The sequence below is a fragment of the Drosophila takahashii genome, chromosome 2R (assembly GCF_030179915.1).
Source record: "Drosophila takahashii strain IR98-3 E-12201 chromosome 2R, DtakHiC1v2, whole genome shotgun sequence".
Taxonomy (NCBI): domain Eukaryota; kingdom Metazoa; phylum Arthropoda; class Insecta; order Diptera; family Drosophilidae; genus Drosophila; species Drosophila takahashii.
The window spans coordinates 29166023-29175379 of record NC_091679.1 but is presented as its reverse complement, the minus strand read 5'-3'; the positions used below and the strand labels follow the sequence as shown (position 1 = coordinate 29175379).

At 49.0% G+C, this 9357-nt stretch overlaps 3 protein-coding genes across 5 annotated transcripts; 1 reads left to right on the top strand and 2 right to left on the bottom strand.

Moving 5' to 3' along the window:
* The first annotated feature begins 209 nt into the window (after positions 1 to 209).
* Positions 210 to 4210, top strand: ValRS (Valyl-tRNA synthetase). The gene is made up of 6 exons (XM_017145612.3): positions 210 to 357; positions 412 to 622; positions 739 to 906; positions 964 to 2226; positions 2396 to 3425; positions 3486 to 4210. Exons 2-6 carry the CDS (start codon positions 437 to 439, stop codon positions 3986 to 3988), a joined length of 3150 nt encoding a protein of 1049 aa, XP_017001101.3. The 5' UTR covers positions 210 to 357; positions 412 to 436; the 3' UTR covers positions 3989 to 4210.
* On the bottom strand, positions 4131 to 7259 carry Orc3 (origin recognition complex subunit 3). Its single transcript, XM_017145613.3, has 4 exons — positions 7068 to 7259; positions 6209 to 7009; positions 4392 to 5635; positions 4131 to 4321 (listed from the first exon to the last, which is right to left on the bottom strand). Exons 1-4 carry the CDS (start codon positions 7092 to 7094, stop codon positions 4225 to 4227), a joined length of 2169 nt encoding a protein of 722 aa, XP_017001102.3. The 5' UTR covers positions 7095 to 7259; the 3' UTR covers positions 4131 to 4224.
* Positions 7260 to 7457: 198 nt separating this feature from the next.
* Positions 7458 to 9293, bottom strand: LOC108060012 (protein lifeguard 3). Of its 3 annotated transcripts, none has more exons than XM_070214012.1 (6): positions 9135 to 9275; positions 8912 to 9064; positions 8730 to 8855; positions 8371 to 8520; positions 8051 to 8306; positions 7458 to 7859 (listed from the first exon to the last, which is right to left on the bottom strand). In XM_070214012.1, the coding sequence occupies exons 2-6, from the start codon at positions 8939 to 8941 to the stop codon at positions 7819 to 7821; spliced, it is 603 nt and encodes a 200-aa protein (XP_070070113.1). In that variant the 5' UTR covers positions 8942 to 9064; positions 9135 to 9275; the 3' UTR covers positions 7458 to 7818. The 3 variants fall into 3 exon arrangements, with proteins under 3 accessions (XP_070070113.1, XP_070070114.1, XP_017001002.2); XM_070214013.1 differs by having other exon boundaries at positions 9114 to 9251; XM_017145513.3 differs by having other exon boundaries at positions 7463 to 7859; positions 8912 to 9056; positions 9114 to 9293.
* Between the last annotated feature and the right edge of the window lie 64 nt (positions 9294 to 9357).

Sequence of the window (9357 nt, the reverse complement as noted above, 5' to 3'; positions counted from 1 at the left end):
AAAGCTAAATTGGATTTAAAGATTTAGAAAACGTTTCAGAAATATCGTAATGAGGTGATACAGAATCTGTATTACAGATTTAACATCATTAATCTGCCTTCCTTTCAATTTTAATTAAAATTTAGGAGTCCCCCAAAAGTCGTAATTAAGTTTATAATAAAATCATTAGATTTATAAATATTCAAAATATTTAATTTGCTTTAAAATAATAAACATTTATTGGCCTCATATAAGAAATGAAAATCAAATTTAAAACACTTTAAATTAAAAATAATTATGTAAACATACGTTGGCAACCCTGCCCCCAAACTGCACACGTTTTCATCTGTTTTTTCTGCGACTCCAGTCCAACTGCATGTGAGTAATGTACTCCGTCCATTTCATCACTTGACTTACGCTTGAGCCATCCAGATTTATCCCTGAGAACACCTGAAAAATGCCCGAGGCTGAACAGCAGAACGATGCCAGTGCTCCAGCCGGAGCCGCCGGTGAGCCTCCCAAGACGGCAAAGCAACTGGAGAAGGAGCGTCTAAAGGCCGAGAAGCTGGCCAAGCTTCAGGCGAAGTTGGACAAGAAGGCGGCGGCTGCTCCAGCGGCGGGTGACAAGAAGGAGAAGCCCGAGGTGAGTCCAAAATGTGCCCCGCAACGAGGTTATGTGGCCCTCTCACTTGGCAGTAATTGCTGCCCATTGTTGCTGGTGAAAGCTAAGGCCTTTCTCCGATTCTCCACCCTTTGCAGAAGCGCACCAAGGAGGTGAAAGAGGCTGCCGTCTACACGGCCCAAACGGCGCCCGGGGAGAAGAAGGATCTGAGTGGCCCCCTGCCGGATGCCTACAGTCCGCGGTATGTGGAGGCCCAGTGGTACAGCTGGTGGGAGAAGGAGGGCTTCTTCACGCCCGAATACGGAGTGAGTCTAGTTAGTTCTTAACCATGATCTTTAATCTAATCCCTGCTCATCCTACAGCGTGCCTCTATTGACGCCCCCAATCCCAATGGAAAGTTTGTGATGATCATTCCGCCGCCCAATGTGACGGGATCCCTGCACTTGGGCCACGCCCTGACCAACTCCATCGAGGACGCCATCACGCGCTACCACCGCATGAAGGGACGCACAACGCTGTGGGTGCCTGGCTGTGATCACGCTGGCATCGCCACGCAGGTGGTGGTGGAGAAGCTGCTGTGGCGCGACGAGAAGCTCTCGCGGCACGACCTCGGACGCGAAAAGTTCATCGAGCGCATCTGGGACTGGCGCCGCGAGAAGGGAGGACGCATCTATGATCAGCTGCGGAGCCTGGGCTCCTCCTACGACTGGTCGCGCGTGGCCTTCACCATGGATCCCAAGTTGTGTCGCGCCGTGACCGAGGCTTTCGTCCGCTTGCACGAGGAGGGCAGCATCTACCGCAGCTCCCGGCTGGTCAACTGGTCGTGCACTCTGCGATCGGCCATTTCGGACATCGAGGTGGACAAGGTCGAGATCCCCGGACGCACTTTCCTGTCGATTCCCGGTTACGAGGAAAAGGTGGAGTTCGGTGTGCTGATCAAGTTCGCCTACAAGGTGGAGGGCAGTGACGAGGAGATTATTGTGGCCACCACCCGTATTGAGACGATGCTGGGCGATACCGCAGTGGCTGTGCATCCACAGGACGAGCGGTACAAGCACCTGCATGGCAAGTTCGTAGTCCATCCGTTCTCCACGCGCCGCCTGCCGATCGTGTGCGACGAATTTGTGGACATTGCCTTCGGAACGGGAGCCGTCAAGATCACCCCGGCCCACGATCCCAACGACTACGAGGTGGGCAAGCGGTGCAACCTGCCCTTCATAACCATCTTCAACGACGACGGCTTCATTATCGGCGACTATGGCGAGTTCACAGGCATGAAGCGATTCGATTGCCGCAAGAAGATCCTCGAAAAGCTAAAGGAATTGAATCTTTACCGCGAAACTTTGCCCAATCCGATGGTGGTGCCCATCTGTAGCCGCTCCAAGGATGTCGTGGAGCCGCTCATAAAGCCCCAGTGGTATGTTAGCTGCTCGGACATGGCCGCCTCAGCCACAGAAGCTGTGCGCTCCGGCGAGCTGAAGATCATCCCGGAGCACCACACCAAGACCTGGTATCACTGGATGGACGGCATCCGTGACTGGTGCGTGTCGAGGCAGCTGTGGTGGGGCCACCGGATTCCCGCTTACCATGTCAGCTTCAGCGACCCCGCAATCCAAACGGGATCGGTAAGTTAGTTAGCTCTGGGATCGAACTTTATTTGTGATCTATAAAATGTTTGCTTTCTCAGTCTGCACATGGAAATGTGGTGCGTAAAGAGTTAAGCTTTATTGATTTATATTCTAGAAATTAAGATAGATTATTGAATTTACTAAAAGGTTTTACTTCCCCTTTTAGACCGATGATGAGCAGTACTGGATCGTGGCGCGCAGCGAGGAAGAGGCTCTGAGCAAGGCAGCCGAACGATTCGGCGTGGACGCCAGCAAGATCGTACTCAAGCAGGACGAGGATGTCCTGGACACGTGGTTCAGTTCGGGCATCTTTCCGTTCTCCGTCTTTGGCTGGCCAGACAAAACCAAGGATCTGGAGACCTTCTACCCCACATCTCTCTTGGAGACGGGACATGATATTCTCTTCTTCTGGGTGGCGCGCATGGTATTCTTCGGCCAGAAGCTGCTGGGCAAGCTGCCCTTCAAGGAGGTCTATCTGCACCCCATGGTGAGGGATGCGCATGGTCGCAAAATGTCCAAGTCTCTGGGAAATGTGATCGACCCCATGGACGTGATTTGTGGCATTACGCTGGAGGGACTGAACGCCCAACTTGTGGGCTCTAATCTGGATCCCCGCGAGATCGAAAAGGCCAAGGCTGGACAAAAGCAGGACTACCCGCAGGGAATTCCCGAGTGCGGTTCGGATGCCTTGCGTTTCGCCCTGTGTGCCTACATCACGCAGGCGCGCGACATCAACCTGGACATTAACCGCGTCCAGGGATATCGCTTCTTCTGCAACAAGCTGTGGAACGCCACCAAGTTCGCCCTGCTATACTTCACCGGCTCCGAGAAGTTCGACACGGAACTCGGTGCTTCGGAGGCGATCAACCAGATGGACGCCTGGATCCTGTCGCGATTGGCTTCGGCCATCGAGGCATGCAACACCGGCTTCGAGTCCTATGACTTTGCAGCTGCCACCAGCGCCTGCTACGCATTCTGGCTCTACGACCTGTGCGACGTGTACTTGGAGTGCCTGAAGCCGATCTTCCAGAGCGGCAGCCAGGAGCAGCAGGCCGCCGCCAGGCGCACCCTATACGTTTGCCTGGACTTTGGCCTCAGGCTGCTCTCTCCATTTATGCCTTTCATCACGGAGGAACTTTACCAGCGGCTACCGAGGGCAAAGCCCGCGCCCAGCATTTGTGTGGCCAGCTATCCCAGTAAGTCTTTTGTTATCTTTTAAATGAAATATAAACTTATTATTTCTTTCCTTATCCCAGGCAACATATCTTGGCGCAGCACGAAAATAGAGTCGGATGTGGAATTCGTACAAAAGGCTGCGAGGATTATCCGCTCCGCCCGTTCCGACTACAATCTGCCCAACAAGGTTAAGACGGAGGTGTACATTGTGTGCACGGATGCGGTGCCCAGTGAAATACTCAAACGCTACGCCAGCGATCTGGCAACCATCTCCTACTGCTCCAAGGTGGTTTTCGACAGCCCAGCGCCGGCGGGCTGCGCCATTCTGACCGTGACTGGGCAGTGCGAAGTGCATCTGCTGCTCAAGGGACTCGTGGAGGCGGACAAGGAGATTGCCAAGCTGCAGAAGAAGAGCGACCAGCTGGTGCAGACGGTGGGTAAGCTGACCCAGGCCATCCAGGCCGCCGACTATGCCACCAAGGTGCCAGCCGAGGTGCAGGAAGCCAATGAGACGAAGCTCTCCGAATCGAGGTCAGAGATCGAACGCATCGCTGCCGCCATTGAGACGCTGAAATTGATGTGAACAGGGAATGGTATCCTGCCAGTCGGGAACTCAGATAATTGATATTTAAGCGCACTTGCCTTGCTAGCTAATGGGCTTTACTTAAAAATATACCTATGCGCTTTACAAAAACATTTTATGCATTTCGAACAGAGTAGACAAATCGATTGATCTTTTATTTATTACGTACCACACATGAAATTTTCCCCAATACAAATAAATAGAAAAATAACATTTGCTAAAGGATTTGGTTTTAATTACCAGGTTAATCGAGTGGCATGATCCGTCTTGCGCTTCGACATCTTTATGTAACCCAGAAACTGCATTTCGGCAACGGCTCGTGTGAAGCGGGCTCTAATTAAACAGATAAAATCGAAATTAGAGTCAAAAAATATTACAAAATAAAACGGAATCTAGAACTCACTGGATCTGAGGATCGATTTGCTCCTGGGCCGCTTCCGCATCATTGTCGCTGCCACTCACAACCGATCTAAAGGCCTGCAGCCAATCGAAGAGATTTATCATGCGCCCGCACTCCAAATGCAGCTTGTATACCACGGAGAGATCGGGCAGGGTGCCGACCAGCTGCGACTGATCTTGGAGCTCGCAGCACTTGCACTGCATGTAAAAGTGAGGATTGTTGAGGGCAGTGTGCAGTGCCGCTCGAGGAGCTCCGATTATGTTTCGTCGCACGGTGGCTATGTCGCTGAACACGAACAGTTCGTGGATGGGTGGCGCCTCCTGCAGCGGACGCAGATGATCCTGGACGAATTGTGTCTCAATGAGCCGCAGGGTTTTCTGCAAGGCCCTTGCGAACTGAGTGGTGGGAGTATTCTGTTGATTTCGGCTTTTGTCCTCCTTGCTGCGCTGTAAAAGCTGTTCCTTGAGTTCCTGTCGCGAGGCTACATGGGTGAGGTTATCTGTAGCTGGACGATGGTCCTCGTTGGGCGATGACTCAGTAGTCGTCGTCATGGTGGCCTTGACCACATCGTTCACCGACTGGCGGATAGTTTCTAGCTGCGGTTGCAGAACAGCAGTGCAGGCCTCGCCCAGTTCCAGCGGAGCAATCTCTTCGGCCAGAAACTGTTCGGTTCTCTCCAGACAGCGGTTAATCTTGGCCACAAATTCGTCCTTGGACAAGAAGCTTAGCATCTGCAGGCACTCCTTGTACTCCGGCATCGCGACGAGCGGTCTGTTCAGGCAGTTGACATACAGCTCGCGACGCAGCTTTCCCAGAGGGCAGCGCGGCAGATCGCCCACCAGTTCCGTAAGGAACTCCAGCGAGCTGCGAAAAAGCAGGAAGTGGAGCAGGCAGTCGCGCAGCAGCTGCGGCAGCTTCTTCTTCAGGTAGTCGTCGTCGGTGAGCACGGCTATGATGCGCTTGCAATCGTTGATCTGCTCGACATACGGCCGAAACGAGGGCAGCCGTCGGATGGTCTCCATGTCCTCGTGGGTCAGCTGCTTGATGCGTCCCAGGGCTTTGCTGTAGTCCGTGCAAAGAGCAAACGCATTTCCACCAAAGTAGTGTTCCATCAGGCAGTACTTGAAGCCCTGAATGAATCCATGGATGGAGAAATCGTAATAGAGGAATATGTGGGTCAGGAACTTGAAGGTCTTGCCAGAGAGATGAAAGGCGTACTTCGGGGAAAGCAAAACTCTATCCAGCACCTAGAAGATGTTAAAAAGTGCATTAGAAATAACTCCATTCTATTCATAATTATACTCGTTACTCGTAGAGTAAAAATGTATATTGTATTCGTGCAAAAGTATGTAACAGCTAGAAGGAAGCGTTTCCGACCCCATAGCCATGTCCGTCTGTCTGTCTGTCTGTCCGTCCGTATGAACGCTGAGATCTCGGAAACTACAAAAGCTAGAGGGTTGAGATTTCCCACAAATATTCTTAGACTTCCTACGCAGCGCAAGTTTATTTCCGTCGAGCGCCACGCCCCCTCTAACGCCCATAATCGCCCACTAACGATTTAAAAATGTGTCTGGCGCCCACATCTTTTAAGATTTCCGAGAAGTATAAATGCAATTTTGTTGTGTATATTTATACCTATCGAAATGTAAAAGACATTTTTTAAATCGGACCATTCGTTAAAAAGTTATACGAAATCAAAAAATGTTATACATCCATCTCCCTCAGACTCCCTTTAGCTGAGTGACGGATATTAGATAGTCGGGACACCAACCCGACTATAGAGTTCTCTCTTGTTTTTTAAGAGAAATCAACAAACTTACCTCGTTTAAGCCCATGGGGGCAGCCTGAGTCTGGAAGACACGCAGGCGAATCTTGCTGCTGACGTGGTAGGGCAGAGTTCCGTGGACTGCCGTCATGGCCGTGGCCACTCCCAGGACCAGGACGAATGGCAGTGTCCCGCAGTGGGCGCTCAGTATGAGGATGAGATCCTGCAGCACGCTGGCGCCGAAGCACTCAAAGTCTGGCAAAATGACCACCAGCTGGCGACGCTTTCGCTCCGAATCGAAGTTGTTGGAGTACCAGGACTTTAGCTGCTTCATGGTGCATTGCGAGCGACGAAGACGCTTGCGATCCCGCTCCGCCACATCCTCATCCTGGTCCTCCTCGACATCCTCTACTTCGGCATCGTCCTCCACGAGCCCGAAGACCAGGGACTCCACGGCAGCCTTGAGGGTGGCGCAATCCCGCGACTGCAGGACACAGACCCTGGCAGCCCGCTGCGCATGGAGTCGCTGGGTGAGTGCCGTGAACTGGCTGAGGTGATCCGGCTGATTGATGCCCGTCAGCAGGGCGGCGGTGGGCAGGACCTCGTCCAGAGTGGTGCGCTGTCCCTGGCTCACCACAAACTCAACCAGCTGCTCCAGAGTGCGTGCATAGCTGCGCTGCTGCAGGTCGGCAATGTGATCGTTCACCTGGTTCCAGGCGCTGCGATATTCCGCGTAGAAGGGCTGCTGGACCACCTCCTGACCCAAGAGGCTGCTTGATCCTGGGACAGGACGCTTCCGCTTCCCAGCCGCCTTCTTGCCGGCTCTCGTGGCGCCATTTTTGTAGACAAAACATCCCTGTAAGCCAAACAATAGGAGGTGATTTGAAATTAATTTTAAAAACAATGCCACCCACCTTGGACACGGAAATGGTGGGATCCATCGCTGGCTTTCTACTGAACTGACTGCGCCTCGTTGCCGCAGATTCTAAGAGTCGCCGTGTCGAGTTTATTTATTTGTTTAGGTCAGCTCTGTGCCAGTTAGAGTTTCTTCACCGGTAGGAACGCGAAACGAAATCAGCTGACAACTGTGTTTGGCGCCAACAGCTGTCTATCGTCTATCGATGGCTATCAGCGAGGTGGGCACGAATCACCCTGTATTTCTGTTTTGTTCAAGTTTTTTGGCGCAAATTTAAACTGATTTCAATTAAAAGTTACAAAATTCTCCGAACTATTCTCTAAGAAGTCTGCAAAAGTAATATTAACTATTGTGTAAAGGTTTTATTTTTAAATTGTTTTATTTTCCAAGCGGAATTTCATAATTTTTTCTATTTAAACGTGGTCTAATGTAAATGTAAAAAGATGTTTTCTTTCCACTCTTATTTAAACAACCGATTGTGACGTTAATGACAGTAAACAGCTGGAGGTGTTGCATATGTGTCTTGGAATCCTCCAAAACCAGGAGACGACGCAACTATGTACCACCTTGGACAGGATCTGATTTCTGCCGACGATGTAAAGCCGCGAGAGCACTACGAGAAAAAGAAAGAATGTGACGGTGCGCGCCAAGAAACGCATCCAAATCCGGTCAGAAACTGAGGAGGACAAGCCAAAGCCCACGATCCACTAGAGATCCAACCAGAAAGTCTTTGTAAAGACCTGGGTCTGTTAGGTGGTGTATTCTTCAGTGGTGGTTTCCAAGTCAAGATCTTTAAAAAGGAGGTATAAGGATAAGTATATGTATATAGGGTATTCGCTAAAATGTTGAATTGCCGAATAGGTTTGAACAAAAAAAGAACTATATCAGCTTTCTTTAAAAAGTTTTAGCCACCTTAAGCATCAGTATATCGAAAATTTAACTTCTTGAAATGAAAGCTGAAAGGTTTTTAAAAATACGTACCCGGCGTCCAGCTCCATGTATACGTATTCCACCAAAGAATGGGATGAGGCGTAGTTGTAGTTGTTTCTTTAAACAGTGCCAAGTTGTTCTTCCTTTCGCGATCACAAAAATCCGACCATTTTGGCGCCATTTGAAAGGAGAAAAGGAAGAGAAGCAGGAAATCGAGAAATAAAATGATGGCTGCCAGGAAATAGTCCTTCGTGCGCATCTCAGCAAACCTTCCACCGTTGATAATCTGCGCGTGATACATGACAAACTGTGAAGATATACATTTTTGAGGGATCGCTATTTGTCGCTATATTAAGTGGTTTTGTACCAACCATCAAGATGCTGATGACGATGAAGCACCTAGCAACTATAAAAGAATATGGGACATTGGCCACGATATAAAGCATCACAAAGTATATAGCACCAATAATGGAAACCACAGCGAGGACAAATAGCACAACGACATTCAAGGTCAGATCAAGCTAAAGGAGATAACAACAAAAGCCGACTCAACTTAAAGGATAACTTTCGAATTCTTTCAGTTTTGAACAACACTTTTAGGGACGTATTCTTGTCCGCATATTAAATTTAAAGTTTGAATACCAAAACTTTTTCAAGGTTGTTTTTTTTAATTTTACATGTTGAGAAAACGGGTCTTGAAATATCAGATTTTTAAAGAAAATATGCTTACCGGTAGACAGGAACCGCACACAATGAAAAGAGCCAAAGCCAGGGTCCATAGAAGGAACGCGAAAAGGAATTGATACTTATAATGGCGAACAACCAACGCTGCCATTCCGAGTACAATGCATTCGAACTGAAAATAACGAACGTCACTTTAAAAACATCTTAGAAATTAAGTTTTAAACTTACAATAAGCACAGCAAACAACCAGTTGAACATTTTATTAAAGCGCAATGCCTCAAAGAAAATGAAAATAACGAGGAGTATTAGCCCCAATCCAAAGAAAATACAGCTCACCCAATAGTAGGCAATAAAAAATAATCGTAAGAAGCCTCTGAAAATCTATAATAGATCAGAAGACGATGAAATAAAGAACCTTAAATATACCTACACAAAGGAGAAAAGAACCCACTGTAACAGCGCCACGATCAAAAATATTGCGGTCAGAATGTAGGTGGTCAAGGCGAATTTCCGTCTTTCCCTTTTGTAATATTCACTTTTTTCCGGAATGTCTGCCATTGTTAGCTGTGTGCTGGTGTGTTTTTGTATTTTTATCTTGGGAGAAATTATAGTTTCTGTGACGAATAAAAAAAGAGTACTAAGGTATGAGCACTAGATTAGCTGCAAAATTAAAC

What these genes read in the sequence shown, in the direction of transcription:
- ValRS (XM_017145612.3), top strand. Translation starts at nt 437, where the DNA reads ATGCCCGAGGCTGAACAGCAGAACGATGCCAGTGCTCCAGCCGGAGCC. An exon ending in ACAAGAAGGAGAAGCCCGAG is followed by an intron (nt 623 to 738) that starts GTGAGTCCAAAA and finishes CACCCTTTGCAG; the next exon opens with AAGCGCACCAAGGAGGTGAA. An exon ending in TCTTCACGCCCGAATACGGA is followed by an intron (nt 907 to 963) that starts GTGAGTCTAGTT and finishes CTCATCCTACAG; the next exon opens with CGTGCCTCTATTGACGCCCC.
- Orc3 (XM_017145613.3), bottom strand. Translation starts at nt 7,094, where the DNA reads ATGGATCCCACCATTTCCGTGTCCAAG. An exon ending in CCACCATTTCCGTGTCCAAG is followed by an intron (nt 7,010 to 7,067) that starts GTGGGTGGCATT and finishes TTTGGCTTACAG; the next exon opens with GGATGTTTTGTCTACAAAAA. An exon ending in CCCCCATGGGCTTAAACGAG is followed by an intron (nt 5,636 to 6,208) that starts GTAAGTTTGTTG and finishes AACATCTTCTAG; the next exon opens with GTGCTGGATAGAGTTTTGCT.
- LOC108060012 (XM_017145513.3), bottom strand. Translation starts at nt 9,241, where the DNA reads ATGGCAGACATTCCGGAAAAAAGTGAATATTACAAAAGGGAAAGACGG. An exon ending in TGTGCGGTTCCTGTCTACCG is followed by an intron (nt 8,521 to 8,729) that starts GTAAGCATATTT and finishes TATCTCCTTTAG; the next exon opens with CTTGATCTGACCTTGAATGT. An exon ending in TACATGGAGCTGGACGCCGG is followed by an intron (nt 7,860 to 8,050) that starts GTACGTATTTTT and finishes TCCTTTTTAAAG; the next exon opens with ATCTTGACTTGGAAACCACC.